We start from the raw sequence: 22,727 nt of genomic DNA on the forward strand, positions 1-22,727 counted from the left end.
TGCAATTCTCTGTCATCTCATTCCTTTTTCTCCACACTGAAGCCAAGCTGACACGATGTAACAGCAGCAAAGTATTATTTTCATCTGGTCATGATTGGGCTGGAATTTTCCCTAAACCGATCAACCTAGTTTTCCTTTTTTATTTGGATATATGCCGTTCTCATCATTTAGAAACATCTGTAAGGCTGTTGTAACATGTGTTAGTGTGATATTAATTGGCTTCTGCAGAGTATCCTCATGTATCCTGACATGTTCGAAACTCAGTGAGGCAAAGGAGATTACATCATCTTAAACGTTGGAAGCGACTAATCTGATTTTTATTTTTATTTTTTGTTTTGATTAAATCACGGCACTCCGAGGATTTAATGTTGAAACCTCCTGAGTATTTCTTGACAAAGTGGCAGTTCTTGAGTGACCATGTGAGCTTCTCTTTCCTGTTTCAGTGCGTCTGCCAGGTATTAAGACCTACGTAGACCCCCACACATATGAGGACCCAAGCCAAGCCGTGCATGAGTTTGCAAAGGAGCTGGATGCCTCCTGCATAGCCATTGATAAAGTGGTGGGAGCAGGTAAGAATCAACTATACTCATATTGTCAAGATAAAATCATACATGAACATACTGCACATTAAAATATATTTTTGTCTAGCCAACATCCTTCCTCGGTTTCACTTTCTTTTCCCTCTCGCTTCATTCAAAGAATGCACTGCGAAACAAAAAAAAGAAAAAAAAATGGAGTACCGGTACATGCAAGGCTCCTGGGTTTAAGTGCATTGGCAGGTTATGTTAAGTGTAGGCCATAAAGTGTCCTGCGGGGAATGCTAATTCATTTTAACGCCCCAATCTCCTTAAAGCTCTTTGATGGAGGAAAACAAATGATAAATGACAGCAGGTTTGCTGTTGTTGATTCATGTAACCTGTTTTCCTTTTTCTGTATCTTAATTTCCCCTTCAAGCGTCCTGTTCCATCCGGCACATAATCTCTTTTGGTACTTAGCACCAGGTACAAGGTATTCGGGCTCAAACCTCACGTTTTACAAACAGTTTTTATCTTCAGACAGTTAGAATGTTAAATAGCAGGCCTAACTTTTGAACTTGATACACTGTATATATTATATATGTTGGGTATGGTTTTTGGCATTACGGTCATTCGTATTGTGGATTGTGAGAGCACCAGGGCAAACCATATTTGATTTCATTGCACTGTACATTGCAATTTTTAAATGAATATGACAATAAACCGAAATTATCCTACTCTGCATTTTTAAAATTTAACAACTGCAGTATATGCCAAAGAATTGAACAGTGAACATCTCAATATACTCAACTGTTTGTGAGTAATGAAGACACGCAATAAGAAAATATAACTTATAAACTGCTAGTTCTGGTTCCGCATGTCTTTAAACATTGTGAAGAATTTGTTAAATCTTGAGAACTCATTTACTTTACATTATGGAATAATGGTGCTCTCCGCTTTTCCTTGTTGCCATAAATGCCAGTAGCTCATTCATGATAGTTAATTTTATGTTTACAATGATTTAGTAACCAATTAATATGCTATTTAAAGGGATAAGCCTATTGCATCCTCTATGCAATACATGAATTCACATACAGCACTCCGTATGAGAATCTGCACTCAGTAGCTTAACCAGACTTTGATCTTTTTGCAAATTGGTGATTTCGTGTTAAAAGACAAAAACACTTTTTTTTTTTAAATGGGTCTTTCCCATCAAAGTAAGATACCCGGCTCCACTTAGAACAGGAAGTGAATGAGTATCCCTAATCAAGCCTTATTAAAATGAGATCTCCACTCTCTGGGGGTGACCACAAAAAGAGCTCCTTTACCCTGTCTGCTCTGCTCACTGCTGGACGGAGCAGAGCAGGAAAGAACAGGCATGATGTTGGTATTTAGACAGGTTGTAATTATTCTGGCCTAAATTCTTCCAGACCCCGTCGCTTCACGTCTAGATTTTGACCCATGCTCTGTGTTCCACAGTTACACTGGGAAATTATAGTGTGGGCCAGAGGAAGCGCGAGATCTCCAAATGTCTTAGCTCTGACATCACTGAGCGCTCCCAACGCATATACGTTGTTTAGTATGCATTCTTGATCCGCTTGTCTAAAGCGGGGCCAAATCCCTGCAGCCAGCTGCAGCATTGATGGCTGCATTTGAAGCATGCAGTCTTCCTGCACCACTTACTGTACATTGTGCAAAACACACACACTGGGATGAAGTAAACACGCACACGTCCCGTCACCAGTGAGGAATTCTAATCAGAGCATATTGAGTCACCTTGCATCCACTTGTACTAACAGACAATAAGGCTGTGTCAACAGGCGGGGAATTTTCTCCATTAGGCTTTTTTATTTGTGTAAATCAACAAATACACTTATCACGTAAGTTTAGCGTTAGATCACTATCCAAGCAGTGAGTCACAGTTTCCATCTTTCGTATTTTTAACCTTTTTAAGCGAACCTTAAGCATAACATTGCTTTTGTCTGTTATCTGAGAAGCACACATTCATCTTCCAATGGGTCATAAGTACTGTTCCCGTACAACAATATGATCAAGCAAAGTGGAATATGTGGTCTCCGTAAAGGAGATACTGATGAGAAACTCTCCCTCAAAAGAGTAATTGACCTTTTGTAAAACATTCCTGTTTGACGTGCAGGTGAGTTTGGTGAGGTGTGTAGCGGTCGTCTGAAGCTACCCAGCAAGAAGGAGATCTGTGTGGCCATCAAGACTCTAAAAGGAGGATATACGGACAAGCAGAGGCGGGACTTTCTTGCTGAAGCGTCAATCATGGGACAGTTTGACCACCCCAACATCATCAGGCTGGAGGGTGTGGTGACACGCAGTAAGTAATGTAAATTCTTCATTGCACAAAGCCATTTGAAGGATCTGTTTACCGTCACACGAAACATCTCGTCACCGGTGAATGTGTATAAATGTATGATTCAAACTAAAGTAGAACACCTGCGCTTGCACACCCGGTCAAGATACTGAAACTGAAAGAGAAGTGGGAATGGTGTGGTGTCCTATTTGTAGATGACACTGGGGCGGAAATTTAACCCTGTTGAAAAAAATCAGAATTTCATGTAACACTGTACAAGAATACATGAGGACAGGTTGTTATGTGATTTGTATCCACATTCCATGCCACATCCATTCTCTCTGGAGTGTTTTTACTAATTCTGATCTGAAAATGTCTTTGACAAATGGCCCTAAAGTGGCCGACGCTTTAGAGAAAATCGCAGCGTTTTTATCGAGTTGCCGTGGTGTAAATCTCTGCAGATCAATGTACTCTGATCAAAGCTGTGTCCTTAGTGGGCATGAATCCATATCTCTTGCTTGCTCCCCTTTGGGTCTCTTTAAAGGACTATCATCAGCGCACAGAAGGAGTCTGTGAAAAGGAATGAGTGCAAAAAAACAAAATAATGAGTCTGAACTTTGTCGCTGCGAAACATGCCTGGCCTCTATCTTTCCCTGAGGCGCCAGCCTTGTTAAGAAGCACTGCTACTTAGTGACTAAAACACCAAGAGCCTCTCCTCACTTAATTGTTCTCAATTTTTTCTTTCCCTTGTTTAATCTCCCTCAGTCTAATTCTCTTATTCTCCTGTGTGATCTCAGTGTCTAAATTGCTCCATGCCCCTTTTTTAATTCAGTTCAGATGGATGGTTTGTCTTTGCAGAAATTACTATTTTACCCCAAGAAGTCAATGCCAGACCAAAACCGAAAAACAAAACAAAACCAATCCACAAATTCTTCATTTTTTATTTGTATTTTATTTTTTACTCTATGCTCAGCCATCTCGTTACCTCTGCGTCCCGCGTCCTTGGCGCATAATTTTCCTGCCAGACGCACAGTTCCAAATAATGTGCGTTTTTGGGATGCAATGAAATTTCTCAGTCAACCCCCCCCCCCCCCCCCCAAAAAAACTACGGTAAATCATTATTTTTTTCCAGCAACGAACACAGTTTGACAATCGCGCCATTGTTGTTTTGATCTTGCGTTAAGTTATCTCCCATGACGAGATTTCCGTCGTCACGAGACGAGATTGGCGAAAATCGGCCTTCACCTCTTGGAAAGCAGACGATTGCCAAGTTGTGTAACGTTAAAACAAGTGTTGCCAACAAGTGCTGTGAAAGTTCTTTGCGGAGATATGAACTCAAAGACTGAACCATGGGATGAAATAAGAACCTATTTCTCAGCAAATCTTGCCTGAATTATTTAAACTTTTGCATCATTTGTTTATAAGAAATAAACCTATTATCAATGTAGATTGTTGTTGTTTGTGTTATTATCATATGCAATTGAATAAGTAGACCATTTCAGAATTCGAAATTTGGGACTCTCTAAATGCATAATGGCTCATAATTTTCTGATCAGAGTCCCTGGGACTCGCAGGGCTCAAACTGGAAGATTATCACTGTATGCTTGACCGTTTTTCACATTTGATGTACATAGATTTAAATTGTAGATGAAAGTGTCCGACACTAAACTCACGATAAAGCACCAATTGTTTACTGGAGAAACGTGTCCATAAAACAGAAAATATATGAATTATCTTAACACATCGGTCCTTCTGCATGTGTGTGTGTGTGTGTGTGTGTGTGTGTGTGTGTGTGTGTGTGTGTGTGCGCGCGCTCACGTGCGTGTATATGCATGCTCATGTGCGTGTAAGTGAGTGAACATTTGGAGCGATACCCTCAACATATGTGCATGAGTTGGAGCAGCCCAGAAGCATGGCTCGATTTTATGTTCATTTGCTTTGCACACACACACGTTGATTTATTGAGATGCCCCTGTTAATTCTTAATCCTAAGACTTTCACACCCCATTTACCTTGCTGCTTTCGGGTGATCCATAGGCTGCATATTTTCAGAGACACACACATGCATGTTTGATGCTCACACACACACACACACACACACACACACACTCAGTCATCCACATGAATAGAGCGACACAACAAAGGAGTTGCAGGGCCTTTATCTTTGCTGGAGAAAAGGATGGAAGTGGAGAGGCTTGAAGACACGAGGGAGGAACTTGTGTGTGGGTTCCACTCTCTATAAAATGGTCCTCTAATAAACGCAGGCATCCATCACCATTTTGTAAGAGTTTAAGCACAGATGTATAAATGAGGATTGTAAAAGTAAGCTTTGTGAGTTTATTGAGACAAACGATGTTAAATTAGACTCTTTTGAGTTCAACATAGAATGAATCAAGCGAAAGGAAAAGAAAACATCCATCCATCCATTTTGTGATCCGCTTTATCCTCACAAGGGTCGCGGGCGTGCTGGAGACTGTCCCAGCTGTCTTTGGGCAGTAGGCAGGGGACACCCTGAACCGGTTGCCAGTCAATCACGGGGCACACATAGACAAACAACCATTCACTCTCACAATCACACCTCTTGACGATTTGGAGTGTCCAATCAGCCTGCCATGCTTGTTTTTGGAATGTGGGAGGGAACCGAAGTACCCGGAGAAAACCCACGCAGGCACGGGGAGAAAATGCAAACTCCACACAGGAAGGCCGGAGCTGGAATTGAACCCGGTCGAGAAAAAGAAAACTTTAACTTTAAATTTAAAGTCCCATGTCTTGATGCCTTCACCTAATTATTCTGTTGCTATGTAAAATGGCAATGCCAATCAATATACTGCACATTGATTTGTAAAATAACACGGCATAAAATTTAAACCAGCCTACTATATGGTTTATATGGTTTAAGTTGAAATACGAGATGGTGCGCTGCTCAACCAGTAATTGATATCATCTATTTGGTTGCAGCCTGCTTTGATTTAATTAAAGTGATCCATCACGACCGGGACGAGAATGTTATTTCTTTCATCGAGGCTGATAGATTTGTTGCATTTAACACGCAGTTCCATCACTTGTCCCGCATCTGATCCAGATGTGAGGACAGTTGACACACGATGTGGAAAGAAGAGGAGGGGCGAATTCATCAGGATGAAATGGAGATGGAGCATATGGCTGGTGGCAAGTCAAGAGTGAAGCAGTGACAACAAAGCCATCTGGGACACAACAAGTCTTGACGCTAGGCCTGTTGATTTAACAATGGATGCTTTAGAAGATGCAAAAGTGATTTTTTTTTCCCCCTACCTCGTAATAAACCTCATGCTGGCTGTAGTTCGAAACAAAGATGTCACTCTTGATTACTGACCTTCTGGCGCCACTAAACAAAGTTTTGAGAAGTGAAAACTTTAATGGATTGCAGTTCGGTTCGCATTATAGCAGATAGCCGATAGATCAGATGATGAATTGAAGTCCTGAATGTCATTCTCTTTGCAGGTAAGCCTGTCATGATTGTCACAGAGTACATGGAGAATGGTTCACTGGACAGCTTTTTAAGGGTGAGTACACTCATACAATGACACAAAAATATGCACTCATGTATGAAATTATTCACCACCAAAGGTTAATGTCATAATTCTTCCGAAACTGGGAAATACTCTACCGCTTCACAACTGAAGCATTAAATTATCTAAACTTTCGCTGTGTTATGACTCAACAGCGTGGTGTTTTAATGGAATGAGTTTGCTACCGGTTTGAGTGCGCAAGTACTCTCTACAACCATAAATATTTTTGAGGTGTTTGGATTGTGAATATGCAATCATCTTTCAACACATATCAGGGTCAACGTCAAATGGTCCATATGCAATGAAGAATTGCTGTCATGGTGTCACAGCAAAGCATAACGACAATAACCGTATCACAATCACAGCCTCCCCAGACAGCAGTGACTTTGCTTCCTGCACGGCTCATTAGCCAGCTACCTTTTCCAATACAGTAAGCATGCACAAACAGTGATTCTGACATTATTATGCCCTTCCTGACCTAAAAACAAGACAAAAAAGATGGGCCACTCTCATCCAGTGACGTAAACTGACCTCAGAAATATTATGTTTGGCATTATTGTCAATGAATTTCTTCAGTTCTGGTTCAGATTGAGTTCTCTGAAGATTGTGTACCCATTTCAGGCAGACATTCATCATGCAGGGAGGGACATTTTCACTTCTTTTTTTTTTTTAACCATGTCTCTGCTTCTTAAAATGTAGTGACCCGCCTCACTGAAATTAGTCAAAGCAGGAGCGCCAAGTCATAACACTGACATCAAAGCTTGCAGACTCATGTTTTAGCCCTTTACCACGTCTGCACTGCATCATAGTTCATCCTGGAGGAGTAGCTGTTTGTTGGCATGTTGCCCGAGGGCCTGCACTTCATCTCTGTAGATGTGTCATATGCGCACACACAAACACACGCGCAAACTCATAGCAAATGCATTATAGCATATGTTTGATTCTGGAAGGCTTTGAAGTGACAATTCCAGGTGGTCTGGCCACTAACTGCTGCTGTCCAAATGCGATGGTCCGGTCGAGTTCATCAGCAAACTAAAACAACGAAAATGAGTCATTGTATTCTCGTCGCGAAAATGATGCGATGAGAAGACACCGCATTTCATTGGACGTAATCTTGCACTTTTGTCACTCATATGCCAAAATTGACTCACAGACTGCTTTACATGCTGCATTTGTATTCATGGGAGCAAATGAAAAGCAAATATGAAAGTGCTCATCAAATACTTTACACACTTCTCAATGAAAGTGTATTTATTTTGTCAATTTAGTGTGCTACACCCTTTTGGAAAACATGTGTAGACTGATAAATAACTTGGCACACTCAATAAATTATTCTATTGGGGATTGGTTTAAATCCCCAGTCTTCCACCTGACTCTAATGAGAGGACACAAAGGAATTCTGGACAAAAACGGCTTCCTGGAAACAGTTTGGTGACTGACTAATTTTTGTTCAAGCTTGGCTGTGACTCAGTACACAAAGAAAGGTTCATGAAAGGATGGTTGGATAAGTTAAATGTCGAAAAACCCAAGAGGTTTCTTCAAACACACTTGGGGTGAACAAGAACAAAGCCAGTCCAACCCTACTCACCTCACAAATCAAAATTCTCTCCATGCGTCCATACAATGTTGTACAATGTCTTCAGTTTCCTTTTTTATGCTTGACTTAGTATAGGTAGCAAACAATACGAATTATTGAACCAGTTTTATTTTGTACACAAAAAGGACTCTCGTGGAACATAGAGAATTCTCCATTCCAGTGGTTTTCTGACTTCCTATTTCTGTTTGAAGTGCTGTGGGACTTGCTGGATGTCACCTCTTACCACAATGTGGAACAAAATGTCAAAAGTGCTTCTTAAAACATTAATTACAAGGTAGCGGTCATTTTTTTTGCGGAGTTGCGTTTCATGCAAATCATCTGCAACGTCATACTTGTGGTCCGTGTGAGAACAAATTCAAAGACTGACATTAACTTGTGCTCACGTTAAATTTTGCAGAAACACGACGCCCAGTTCACTGGAATTCAGTTGGTCGGCATGCTGCGTGGCATCGCCTCAGGCATGAAGTATCTGTCAGACATGGGCTACGTTCACAGAGACCTCGCCGCACGAAACATCTTAGTCAACAGTAACCTGGTGTGTAAAGTGTCAGACTTCGGCTTGTCGAGGGTCCTGGAGGACGACCCCGAGGCTGCTTACACCACACGGGTGAGCTCAAAAAAACAACCCGACAGTGCAGTGATTCACTCGGCAATAAAAATACCCCTATATGTAATCCAATATACAAAATGAATGAAGGTCCCTATGGTGTTGTTGTGCATGATTTTTAACACCTATTCTGTAATATTACCGTACTCTGAGACTAAGAGGAAAAAAATAAAGTTTGTTGAATAAAGTCAATCTTTATATTTATACTGGAACGCAAAACTATTCTCTGCCAACATTTGACTGGCATTCCGCTTACAGTACCAGCCGGCCTGGCATGCTGCAGACTCACAGCTGTGTTATTTTGCAGCATGTGTGTGGTCATTTTCATCACAGGGATAATATAGTCTAGACTACACACGCAGCCCCTTTAGGCATGCTGCAATTTGCTGACCAATGATTGCTTGTCAAATAAACAGCCAGGGTGCCATTTGCCTTCCTGGAAATACGATATGAAATGTCTAATGATAAAACACAATAAGAAACAGACTTAGTGTTACAGTAACTGACAATGCTTCGCAAAGGAATTTTTGTCCGACCCGATCTATGAGACAAAATACACAGTAGTCCATAATAAGTTGTTTTTGTGTAATTTATCCATGCATTTGAACAAGAGAAGTAGATTGTCACAAATGACGTTGCGATGCCTGTGTTCCATGTCTGTTTGCGTTGCAATTCTGTCTGCACCTCAGTCATACATCAAGTATTATAATACACACGTGCATGCAATATTTTTTTCCCCTCATCTCACTGTGCCTTCTTGGAGATGTGAGAGCGGGTGTTGTTTTAGAGGAGTGTGTATGACTGCACACCACCATGCATGAACAGAATAGTCTTGGCCGATGACTTTTGTTAGTTCTGGCTGCCATTAGCCTCCCTCCCTCAGCTCCATGTCCCTCATTTATCCTGTCTCTCAGCTAAAATGACAAATGAAGCAGGCGCTACAATAAGAAATGCTGCAGGAAATTTGGGATTAGATTTGAAAGATATGTTATTTTTGGAAAAAGATTTCATTTATGTTTGTAATGAATACATGCCAGTGTGGAGAAAAGCCAATCAATCCATAATGGCCTTTTAAAGTTGAACACATGTGACTCAGCAGCTTCTTGGGGCCCACTGTGGTTTTTCAGCAAGTCTGACCTCTCCCATATGTCTGCATGGACCATAGTGTGAATTGGCTTGACCCATCACTTAACAAGACAATCAGTGGTGTCTAGGGAACCCTGAGTTCTTCAATCTTTGTGAATCATCTTATCAAGAGATGTGGACATCTCTGCGAGTTCAAGTTTTTGGGAGAGGTTTCGGAAAGGGCAAGGTGCATAAGTCTCATGCGGGACAGCTTGATGCAGAGCCTTAGTACCCCTGTTTGGACGGTCCAACTTTCTTGAATTTTCAGCTCCCGTAGGATGCTTCAAGGCCAAGCAGAACATTTTGTATGATCGTGGTAGAGCCAATCCATCCAGACATAATTCAACTGTAAAGCATGTATGTCCTCAAGAACGTCATTGTACTAGCTTCCCATTTTAAGTTGAGTTGACGTTGATATTTCAAAGGTCTTGGCTAAAAGTCAGTTGACAAACCCCTGTCTGTCTGATTTATTTTTCCCCTACTACTGGTCTCACAGGGAGGTAAGATCCCTATCCGGTGGACAGCTCCAGAGGCAATTGCATACAGGAAGTTTACATCATCGAGCGATGCTTGGAGTTATGGCATTGTGCTCTGGGAAGTCATGTCGTATGGGGAACGGCCTTACTGGGAGATGTCCAATCAAGACGTGAGTACACAAATGGCCCATTGTAGGTGAAATAGCACCGAATTGGCAGCAGACATCTACTGCAGCAATGTCAAGCTGAAATCAATCATTTCATTTTCCTTGCTATATCAAGGTTATAAAGGCTGTCGATGAGGGCTACCGCCTTCCCCCGCCCATGGACTGCCCCGCTACACTTTATCAGCTGATGCTTGACTGCTGGCAGAAGGAAAGGAACAACCGGCCAAAGTTTGAACAGATAGTCAGCATCCTGGACAAACTCATACGCAACCCTGGTAGTCTGAAAATTACAGCCAACACCACATCAAGGTATGGATAGAATCTGGGTTTTAACAACTTCATGTTTTTTGTTGTTGTTGTTGTTTTGTTTTTTTACTGGACGTTACATTGCCATAATTGTACACCTTTAAAAAAAAGTATACTGTATGTCTCAAAATAAATGTGACCTCTCGTGTTATAGAATTATGTTTTGCTCGCTAGTGATTTCACATCTCTATGAGACGACGAATGACTGGTGTGATTTATGATAAGCAATCCATATAATGTCTCTGTTTGAGATGGCAAACTAAATTTTGGACAGGCCTCGTTATTGTGTTTCAGAGTCAGCTTGTTTTTGCTCTATTTACTTGATAAAATGCTGTTACTCTCTTTATAGCCACCAAAAGTGTTGGTTATTCTATTTTTGCATTTCTATTTTTCGTTTCATGGGTCCACCATTCCGTCCCAGAGAGGCATGATAAGGGCGGGCAGTACTTGTACAATTGTCAGCTTAGGCAGGAAGCAGGACAGGCAATAGGGTCTGCAGCAGCCGCATGTGGTATTATAGAGACGTCAAAGCTCATAACATTGACTAATGATTTCTTAAGAAAGTGAAAATAGGTCCCTTGGAGTTTGCATGTAATTTTCCTGATTGGCTTTTAACACTGGGTGAGCACCGGCTGGCCGACACAGTCTCGCGTGCTGATTTATGGGAAGTTTGTGTGTCTGTGTGTGTGCGTGCAGCAGCAGTTGCGCAGTGGGAGCAGCTGCACTCAACTCTGCACACCTCGTTTGTCACAGAACTGTCCTAGCTGGCTAATGGAGCACCCCCTCTTCCCCGCACCCAGACAAGAGCCTGGGACCAGAGTAGAGCATCTGGAGGGTTCAGGGGTGGGACCCAGTCAGAGTTTACTGTCTCTGCATGGAGAGGTTCTGGGTTCAGTGGGTCAAGGTTGGCTGTCAGAGACTAATTATAGGCCAACAACAGTCCAAACAGGGCCGGAGGGCACTGCCTATCATGCCGGCTGTACAGTGCAGAGATTCCAGAATGCCATCAATGAATAATGCATGTGTGTGCTCTCCAAATTGTTAATTTGGCAGACAAACTACTTTGTCGATGAGTGTTCGCCTTCAAGACCCTTTACTGTTCCAGTCAAATAAATGTCAATGTGAATGACAAATCTGATTACATTTATTTCATTGCTTATATTGATACTTCATTCAAATGAACAAAAAAACATTCAGACTAAATACGAATGTGATATCCCAAACTCTGATGGAGCACAGAAACATTCACATAATTAAATACACAGTAATTGACGGAAAAATACCATTTAGGCAAAACGTTGCTCACTTCTGGTCATGTTACTGTTCAGTGGCTCAACGAAGATTACAATGTCACTTCTTCCTGTCAGGCTAAAACTCTCACATTTGCATTATTCGCTTTGTGACCCTGAAGCTCTTCATTATCGTTAAACAATGCCAAACACATACAGTATATATAGGTGATCACATGACAATGTGGACTTGCTTCTGTGATGATAGAATTTTGACAGCGCGCATGAAAAAAAAATAAGGTCAAACAGCTAATGTCATCTGCCGAACCATTCCACTTAGCAATAAATGACATTCAAAAGCCCATCATGAGAGAAATCTTTTTTTTTTAAAGTAAAACTACCATATGCATCCATTTCAATTATGGCACCTCAAATTCATCAAATATTTCGAGTAACAATCTTGCATGCACGAGTGAGATAAAATCATAACGACACACCTGAAGTATTTCAGGTTAATAGCTTCCCTCGGACCACCTGAGTGGTACTGATTAAGGCGACGCAACATCCATCATATCCAACGGAGGCAGATCAGAAATTCAATTTAAAGGGCCAACGCTGGCTCTTTGTAGCTGGCTCTCCTCTCCGATGGACTCCGTGGGAATTGCCCCGGTGGCACAGCCAGAGATGAATTGCTCTCCCGCTGTCCTGTCTGCACAAGTTCTTCTTCTTGCCTCCTCTCCTCCCTTAAGATCCATAAAACAAAAAAAACAAGAGTTAAAACAGCTATGGTTATCTAGAGGTCAAAAGAAGGACAAATAGGGTGAAAGGGAGGGAAATAAAAAAATGAAGGGGGCATCATGTTTAGTGTTTGATAATGGCACTCTTACTTCTGCCTTGTGTTTTCTGTACTCTGATGGTGGTAAGGTCGGCAACGGGCTTTAAAATTCCCTTTGCTCAGATCTCCTTGTTTCTTGACTAGTGATCCTGCCTCGGTTTTCTGTGCGATGCTGCCGGAAATGCAACAACAGAGCAAACAAACAGAATGATGAGGCAAAGAAAACAAGGTCGTTTGCAGTTTACATCTCAGAGGAAAGTCAAGGAGAGAGCAGATGATAAAGGGGAAAAGAGATCAGAGGCGAACGAATGAAACAGAGCAAATACCCAGACATGATCAATACTCCTTTAAACAAACATGTCAGGGCAGACGTTTTAATTAGTTGACATGTTTTACTTTTTTGTTAATAACATCTGGTTTTAAAGTGACCGTACGTTGCTTACAAATATACATGCCGTCTTTTTCACAAATCAGTCTTTCTCAGTTGCTCCTGTGGGCCATTCGTTATTTTGACGTGCCTCTGATCTGGCAGGAAAAGATTCTGTCAGTGTGCCACCCACTCACGTTTTCCTCTTTTCCTTTCTCTTTTCAAGATGTCTTTTTACTTGTCCTCTAACTTCAATTCAGATTCATTCAGATTCAGAAAATTTTATTTATCCCCGTGGGGCAATTCAATGTCCTTTCTTGGCTCTTTTGTGAAAATATTTAGCTGCCGTTTGGTTAACCTCTTTAACAAATAACAGAACAGCCAGCATTTTACAGAATGATGTACAAATTGAGAATTCAGTCCGTAATGGCACCTAATCAATCACCAACAAGAGTCTGATTTGAAATAACATAACACCAACATCAATAGCAATCAATAACACATCGCTGTGGCTGTGTGAATGTCAAAACCCTCTCAGACAAGCTCAAAGTCAGACCGGCAGACCCATGTGCTACAGAAAATGGCTGCTATGGACCAAACTGAAAACATGGACTTTATTTTGACAGAAAACGTTTTTTTTATTATTACTATTTTGGAACAATACGGATATTCTCCACCATTTTAAAAATCACTGTTAGATTTGCGTAAATGATGCCGATCCTTCTTTTCCATTGTTGGATCTATCCTTTTAGTTATATTTTTATGCAAACATTTTATATTCAGATATGTATTTGAATTTAACAATAGTTTTTTTTTTTTTTTTTACACAGACTGAAAGAGGGAATTCAGTGTTTGACAAACAGGCTTTCATTCTTCCTGCATATCCCCCCCGCCCCCACACCTGTGTTCTCAGCATGCCAATAATTCTGTTCCATCCTCTTCAGCAGCTAAAAAGCAAGACTTTTCAAAAAGTTCAACTATAAGACATTGTGCAAAATATATTTTAAATGGTTTCCGAACACTAGCGAAAGCTCTCGAGACAGCAAACTCTTCTCAATGTTTGCTATTCTCACTGCGTTCTTTTCCTTTTTTTTCTTCTGGAAAAAAGGGAATTATACTTGTTAAGTGCTGTTAGATAAGAGCCGAATATCGAATATCAATACTGGGCATGAATACGGCTGAAAAAGCAGCCATTCCCCAAAGCATTTGGACGCTGCACTCATGAGTAAAGCAAAAGGAAAGTTTTGATGGACAAAAGAAACAAAGCTCTCCCCTGATTTGATAGATGTGAAATGTCAAATCAGTGAAATGTCCTTTTCACTGATTGTTACATAGTAATGGAGGTGAGGCTACATAACAGTAGCCAAGTGCTTAAATGATTTTCATAAAATGTTGCCAAACAGTTTGTGCCTTGGCACAGGAAGTACCCATGTAATAGCAGCTGGGTATCTATCCAGAAATGGATATCCTGTATCACAAAATACGGCAACATTTTGCCCGTAACATCACTCACTTAATATTGCACCCTGCTTGAAATAATCAGGCATTTCCATTTGCAGACATTTATGACTGGAAAATGTGATTTTGATCCATGATTTTTGCTTTGGCAGGGGTCTGTGCCCTATGTAGTGCCATTCTATTTTTGACCCCACCAGTGTATGCTTGGAGGTTTAATCGGTGATGGTCGGTGAAAGAGGCAAGCTTCATTCCAGCATTGGCCCTTTGCTGTGCTTCCTTCTCCGCTCCCACGAAAAGTCCCTGTCTTTCTCTCTGCATTTTGTCAAGATGCAATGGGGGTGGGTGGGGGGGGGGCACATCTGTTGCACTTATTTATTTGTCCATATAAAGTTCCTCAAGCACATTTTCCTGTCTGCTTTTTTTGCTTCTGTCTCCCACATAGGCCAGCCAACTTGTTGCTGGATAGAAGTAGTTCAGAGGTTCCCTCAGTGGGGACGATGGGTGACTGGATGGATGGAATGAGGACCTTGCCCTGTAATGAGGCCTTCTCTGGGGTCAGCTACAGCTCCTGCGATACCCTGGCCAAGACTTCCACAGAGTAAGACACAAACACACAAGGCTCCGCTGCCTATTCATGTCAACAGCCTTTACAAGGGCCCAAATTGTGAGGCAAGCGTTACTGGGAATTTATAGAGCCCTTTGATAAAGAACTCACAATCGTTCTCTCTTGTTCATCAGAAGATAAAAAAGCTATGGAGCCATTCCTAAAGGTCTCACGGTAACTCGTCTTGACAGGTGTTTCGCCATGCTCTCAATATGACTATGAAGGTAGAAGGTAAGGATGTGAAAAAAATGATAAAGAGAGAAACAAAAATCGAGATTGAGGGAGATGTATTTTTTAGGGAATTGTGAGTTCCACCAAGGGGATTGGAGAGGAGAGAAACTATTCACGGATGGAATGAGAGGGTAAATTTGACAAGTGAAAAGAGCAGCCAGGGAGGCCTTTGCAAGACAAAATGTAGACATGGCTGTCCCATTGGTATGCAAGAATGCCACATGTACATTGTGAAAACAATGCAAATCAAACGCCGAGCAACATTTTTTGAAAAGTTATGTGGCGACTAAACAAGAGCAGATGTTTTAGTCATGTACCACTGAGAAAGTGTAATTGAATGTCACAGCCTCCTTCTGTGTTTAAGTATTGTCTCAATGGCCAAAAAGTTCATTGAAAAAAGAAACCAACAAATAAATAGAAAGGTGCAGTTTGGTTAAAAGACAGTCCTCACTCCCATAATAATCTGATAGATATTGCACACAAAAAAAACAACAATATATTTTGTACATGTTTCATCCTGACATGTCTCATGCCTTTTCTATCAATAGCTAAGTTTAATCAATGAGAAGTTATCTCCAGTCAACAACCCGCAAAAGAGCTTACTCTGCAGACTCACGGATGACAAAACACACCACACGAGACAAATCTTACACGAAAGAAATCCCATTGCCCTACACTTTTTTTCCCCCTGTGGCCAGATGCTAAATTGGATCATTTCAGTATTAATCCTCTGAACGATGAGGCTGTAGCAACCAAGGCCAACACTGCCGCCGCTGCAAGACTCGCAGCCTTGACTGGGACTATGCATTGCTCTATATAGATTACTCTATTGATTCCTACAGACTTAATCTAGTCCTTGATAGTCAGCACAAGTGTTGGCAGTGCTCCGACCTCCTACGAGCAGTAATCATACTTGGTTGCAACGTGCTGACTCATCGGTTGGTGTAATTTCAGTCCAGATTGGGAGATGGGTTTGTTTCATTTTTTTAATTAGATTTTTTAAAACTTTTTTTTGGGGGGGGGGGGGGTGATACACAATTCATAACAAATCCTACAAAGTTAACGTACCGTTTTTTTAAGTTTACTGTCAAAAAAATAATAATAATAAACAACGAACACTTGGAAAATTGGTGCCCAAGCAGACCGCACGGACATTGTACTTGGTTTGGTGTCTTGCTCAAGGGCACACCTCGATCAATATTTCTTTATTCTTATCTGTTGTACAAAGTGAAATGGGAAATTTTAGCCAATGGCCACATCCACATCAAAATGAGTATTTTGGAAAACAGGTTCCTTTTTTTTTTTTTGGGGGGGGGGGCCTTCACTTATATTTTGACCACTTTTTAAATTCTTTGAACTGTCCTAGAAATTGTTGACAGTCCGAGAGTGAATCACATTTCTCATGTCTTCAGTTCCATGTATGTGGACAGACATATTTTTGGACAATGGAGTGGGAAAACCACCTGAGTACATGTGGACATAATCTTATCTCTCAGTTTCCTGCCACACATGCTTTGTACTCTTGCGCAAATCTGGAAAAGCCTTCAAAGTTCAAACCCTCCAAGGACATAGCAAGTGATCATAGCAGTTATCCAGCATCCGCTTCAGATCACATCCTGAATTTTGCTCAAGGATGATCTTCCCTTCCCTTTATATAAAAACTGGCCCCCTCATGCACAGTTTAGCCTTCATATCTGAAAGGGGCAATCGGGTTAATCGACAGCAGTCCAGAGAGTACACACTGTGCTGTTGTCACATTTAATTATTCTAAATACAAATACCCTGCAGAGGTATTATACTGGGGTCATGGGAATGTCTGCACAAACACTGCAGAAAGAAACGTTTTGACAGCTTTTTTTTTTTTGGAGATACCTATCTCTGGCCGTAGTGTAATCCAACCTCTCAGGTTCATACATACAGTATAGAAAATCTTCGTATTGTTTTGGCAACGCTGCTCGTTTTTGAGTTCATTGCTTTTGGCTATTCTGATGAGAAAATAACAAACAGGCCTGCTTCATTAAGATTTTGGGGAAAGGTAACACATGGCTCATGAGATCATTCAAAAGGTTTTGGATTGAAAGAAAATATGACAACATGAACTCATAGGGCAACAGATGAGCTTTACTGGTAGATTTTACCGTTTTATATTATTCTGAATGTATGTTTGAATTCCTTGTGTGACTTCATCTTTTCTGTTATTGCAGCCAGACAATGTTGCACCTTTTTGCTTTGTATGTACATGCAATTGAGACATGTCAATGTGTTAAATTACCCTTAAGGGAAAAAAAAAACAGTATGCAAAATAAATAAAACAGTATGCACAAATACTAACCAGGACATGACAAATAGTAATGGGATTCCATTTGTTAACATTGCCGGGCGTGGCTGTGTCTCAGTAGAGTGATTCTGACAGAGGTCCACGTCACACCAGCAACTTGCCCAGAATGGGAGCCGTCCATGGGGATCACCACTCTCTAACACGCAGTTCCTCTCCTTTCGATTCCTCGGACTCTGGATGGTGGGTGGTGCAGCACAGCCGAGGCCCTCCTCAGGAGCAGAACGTGATCTGTAGAACTTCTGATTGGCCTTCACGTCTGGGTTTTAAGGGGATTGTTAGTGATAACTTGATGGCTATGTTTCCATCCCACAATGCATAATTAAACGTGCATAAAATAATGTGTTTAAAAAAAAACAAACATGTATGTCCGCTTCATGAAATTTTTATTACCACCACTTGACCACGAGACATTTTCCATTATTTTTAGCATGCCAACTGAGGTGCACATTTTCTGAATTGTCTCACCGATGTGCACATATATCGGTCCCAAATTGGTGGTGCATTTGCCATGAGCCTACACACGCAATTTCAATTAAAAATAGCAATGCAATGCTTGAATCACAACATGGAAATTGGATGAAGAACATAAATGGGGGATTGGTTCATAGCCGTTGTTTGATTTGAAGAAAAAAGAAAAATCATTCTAAGTGTACTTTAAATGATTACTGACACAACATCTGCTTAATAACATAAATTTAAGAAGGATTTGGACATGCATGTTTTTGTTTTCCACTGTCAATTGAAATATTTCAAAGTGACAAGCAAACTAGTGGCGAGCAATAGACTTTGAATACCAGTCAACTGATATGCTTGTTTTAGAAAAGTATTACTATAGTATGGATGGAAACCAAGCTATCTTCCTTTTTGCTAACTAATGCTGCTTGTTCCTGCAACTCCTTTATTTGTAGTGTTTGTTTGTTTGTTTGTTTTTTTACTGCAAACCTGATACATCCCATTATATGTAACCTGTCCTTTTGTGTTCAAGCACGGATTGAAGCAATGTCTTTCTTAAAGTCTGCTGCTTTGCAAAACAAGTGTCCTGCTTCCATAACGAACTATTTCTCATTACACGTAACCGACAACAACAACAAAAAATAGGCAGAAAATAGGTTCTTGTAATGCCATCACTTGGACTGCGACTCCTCTGCTTCTACTAATACTGTATTTAAGTGTACTCACCAGATTAGTAAGTTCATGAATGTGTTTTCCAAATGCACAGGCTACGCTGTCTTTCAGTTGCTGATCCAAACCTACGATCGAAGTGAAGCGGTAGCTCTTAACGAGCAACTTTTCTTCCTAAATGAATAGTGTTGGTTTAATTGCATGTTTGATTATATTTCATGTACCAGTGGTGCTCCTTTCCCCCATATTCCCACCTGCCTGATAGATCAAATCCAATTCATTTCAGTGCAGGAAACCAGACCGTTGCATGTGATTGTTTCTTCCACTGACAGGTCATAACTGCAACTGTCAGTGTATCGCCACAGGCCTATATTGTTGATTATTAGGGATGGAGAGTCGAGGATATGCTCATTCAGAGCGGTGGCAGCTCGCTGGCCTTGTGGGAAATGCAGTCCGTGTGAATGGCAGATGCATGGGAAAGCGAAGGGAGCCGTGCTGGGAGCATGTCATTAAATGTCACGAGGATGTCACATCCTTCATCACTAACGCACACTTTCTATCTCTTTTTCTCCCAATCTTCCCCTCTGTCATGTCCCGCTCTGTCACTCTGTCTGGTAAATGACCTCCCCATCCGTCCTTCTTTTCTCTCTCTTCCTTGCTTCTCTTCTTTGTACTGCATTTCCTTCTCACTAGGGATTTGAAAAAGGTTGGAGTGACAATTGCAGGACCTCAGAAGAAGATCGTGAGCAGCCTCAAAGCCCTCGAATCTCACACCAAGAACGGTCCAGTACCTGTTTAAAAAGAAGAGGCCAACAGAGGAAAACCACCCCGTTGGTGCATCAGCAGATTGTTGGAGCTAATTGCTTGCTATGACACACTGTGCATCCATAGTGACGATGGCAGATGACTCATAGGGAATTCAAGAAATAAGGGGCTTTTATTTGACGCATAAAGTCTTGGCAGAGAAATGGGAAGAGCCCAGAATAGCAAACCAGTCAACTGGCTGACTGCTGAACTCCCCGTTGTCCCGTGATACAGCTGAGATGCCTTACAGACACAAAGTGTGGCTCAGGGTTGGGTTTTAACGATGCATATGAGAACTAAAACAGCCGAGCAGAACTGGTCAGGGATAGAGACAAGTTGGCTGGACTGGGATAAAAGGGTGAACAAATGTCAAAGCAGCAGCTCCAGGTAGCAGTCCAGGTGGGCGGAGCTTCGGTCCATATCCTGCCGGCCTGGGGTGCTTGGTGGCTCCTCCCAACAGAGCTGTCGGCCACCTGTGCAGAGCACGACAACGGTGTGGCTCAACTGCCCTGTGTGACACTTCATGGAAGACAGCAGCAGCATCTGATCCAGTGTGGACCCTTCCTGGACTGATGAAGTCTTGAGATTCTTTTGCAACTACCCACGGATGAAAGCAAATCTGTTGTGATCTTTTGGATTCCCTAGACCTGTCACATAAAAGCAATAATTATGATAGTCAGAGATGAGCGTGCATCGTTCAAAAGCCATAACCATGCTACACTCCCAGTGGATTGAACAGTAAGCTTTGAAGGCGCAGGAGCAATAACATACTTCACACTCTTTATATGACAAACGTAAATTCAATATGATACAAGCAGATATTGTAACGCTATAGCGCTGTTCCTGCAACCCGGCAACCTTGTGTGTGAAATCTCAGGATGCGCACGTTATTTGATCTATATTTTCTCTAACACGCGGAAACAGAACAGAGCGAACAGAGCGAACCCAAGCAGGAAAAATTGAGAGTGCACGGTAAGACAGACGAGAGTGAGAAATTGTTAAGTTGGAAATGAGACGTAAAAGACGAAGCTGTGTTTTTCCTTAACTCTCCTTCAGATAATATTATTGCTTAATGGAGGTTTTGCACTCTATGTGTAATTGTACTTGAGTTTATTTTTCTGGGAAATAAAAGTTTCATTCACAGCTCACATTCATGAGTGCGTAAAGATGTGCATGCAGTGAAAACAGTGAAAATGTAAGCATTTTGTTGAGCCGATTCTGAGTCGGGCAATGTAGGAATATAGCGCCGTTTCTAGTCAGGTGGGGCCTCATCGCACGATAATCTGATGAATTGAAATTTGCTATGCCGTGACTGTTTTCCTCGAGACTGTTACAATTTGATCTTGCAAAAGGTAGATGAACAGTAGGCTATGTACAAACCGCGTCAAAACCAAATGACATGGGAAGCATAATTATTGTTAGCTTTGCTTTTAGCATCAATATTTCTGCGAATGAAAAGACAACACTTTCCCTTGGTTTGTTTTGACAGTCTGCTACGCTTTAAAATGCACTCTCCTTACACCTACAGGACCGAAATAGAACAACAATGACCCCAAAAATGTGCAAGTTGTGGCCTTTCATCTAAGGCAATGTGCTCACAGAGCGCACGTTAAAATTCAGCACCGACAATAAATCCAACAGAGTATGCCCGTCTTAAATGGAGAGCAACACAGAAGCTCTGATTGTGATATGAGAATGCATAATGGTCTCTTGTCTTTAGTCTGACAACACGTTTAACAGAAGCCAAGGGAATACTTTACAGCATTTCTCTTGAACAAGCTGTCGATCCGGGGGGAGGTGGGTGGGGGATGTTGAGTGCCTCATGTGGTTGGGTCACGCTGGGATCACCTTGCAAACACTCCTGTTTTGGTTTAAACCCAATAGGATTTTGCACCACCATCATATACAAAGTGGGAAGTTTTCCTTCAAACTGCTAATATGAGATCCAAATACTTATGTCCAGAAAGGGATTCCCTGAATGCACCCTAGATTTGGATGGTCCACAGTATCGAGGTACATCTGCATGGATTCTGGTCTGTGACTCGTGACCAATATTATGAACTGCTACTACTCGATACTTTTGGATGACAAACGTTCAACTACAAGGGTGCACTCGAAATGCACTTAGTACACAATGTGTCAGCACTTTCCTTGACCTAGGAATTTTTATTGGCTTGGCTGGAGATTAAATTGAACCAATGAACAGAAGAAGACGTTTGTGCTTTTTGGGAAAAGCCAGATCTGTTCATGGTATCGGTATAGCCAGTGTTCGACCTGTGGATGCTGCTGTTGCTGCTATGTGATCTGTACATAATGTAAACCATCATAACGATATAGCAACTAGCCCGACAGATTCTGCAATATGTACATGCCATCCTTCTTTGTACAAATTTTTGTATGTATAAAACAAAAAGGTTACAAATTGTGCAGCAATTTTAATGAAAAAAAAATCAAAAAGCATCTGTATTATACTTTATCTTGTTTTGAATTGTATTTGTCTGCCTGTTTTTATTTTCTACAATAAAAACGCAATTGTTATTACATAATTATTTATTTGTTAACATTACACAGCACAGTATTTTTTGTCGTCATTTTTTTTTGGTTTGGTTTTTTTAAGCTTACAGTAAATTATATGTCAGTGTTACCTGAGTTTTGTTTTTTGACTTATTTTATCAACCTGGGACATCTGAGAGAGCAATACTGTTATACACCCCATATCCAGAATCCTTCTTTTCTGTCTCAAGACTGACCTGCGTGTTTTTGTGAGTTTACGTGTTCGAACGTAGATGGCCTTGTCAACTAATGTAAAAGGATTTGTAGTGGAAACATTTATATTTTTATAATAAATATTCTCAAAATATTTTCCAAAAAAATAGCGATGTTACACCTGGTTCTGTGTTTTATTCTGAATGTTTATTTTCCCACATAAATTACACACAGATATGACAAACATTATACATGTTGCAATTTAAGTTGGTGGCACAAGATGATTGTTCCTGCTGTCAATAAACACTGCACGGCCCACGATGATCATAGAAACGATGAAATAATCCGTAATTTGGTATTCCAGTAAAAGATGTA

General features: G+C 41.1%; 1 protein-coding gene and 1 long non-coding RNA gene across 4 annotated transcripts in view; one reads left to right on the forward strand and one right to left on the reverse strand.

Annotated features, from left to right (window-relative positions):
* The window catches only part of epha3 (eph receptor A3), an 85,929-nt gene extending 65,140 nt beyond the window's left edge, over positions 1–20,789 (forward strand). For 2 of the 3 annotated variants that reach the window (XM_086122937.1, XM_086122939.1), the window contains exons 10-17: positions 444–569; positions 2,671–2,856; positions 6,313–6,374; positions 8,375–8,584; positions 10,206–10,355; positions 10,468–10,661; positions 14,990–15,145; positions 19,536–20,789. In XM_086122937.1, the coding sequence (XP_085979063.1) occupies positions 444–569; positions 2,671–2,856; positions 6,313–6,374; positions 8,375–8,584; positions 10,206–10,355; positions 10,468–10,661; positions 14,990–15,145; positions 19,536–19,641 (1,190 nt within the window). In that variant the 3' untranslated portion in view covers positions 19,642–20,789. Of the gene's footprint in view, positions 1–443; positions 570–2,670; positions 2,857–6,312; positions 6,375–8,374; positions 8,585–10,205; positions 10,356–10,467; positions 10,662–14,989; positions 15,146–17,778; positions 17,901–19,535 lie in introns of all 3 variants that reach the window. The other variant, XM_086122940.1, reaches the window with a different exon arrangement.
* Positions 11,781–13,015, reverse strand: LOC147197993 (uncharacterized). The gene is made up of 2 exons (XR_015102178.1): positions 12,775–13,015; positions 11,781–12,630 (listed from the first exon to the last, which is right to left on the reverse strand). It is a non-coding gene; the product is annotated as an uncharacterized LOC147197993 (long non-coding RNA).
* Positions 20,790–22,727: the final 1,938 nt, after the last annotated feature.

This window comes from Hippocampus guttulatus, chromosome 11 (assembly GCF_054856545.1).
Source record: "Hippocampus guttulatus isolate MCC_2025c chromosome 11, RoL_Hgut_1.0, whole genome shotgun sequence".
Classification (NCBI taxonomy): domain Eukaryota; kingdom Metazoa; phylum Chordata; class Actinopteri; order Syngnathiformes; family Syngnathidae; genus Hippocampus; species Hippocampus guttulatus.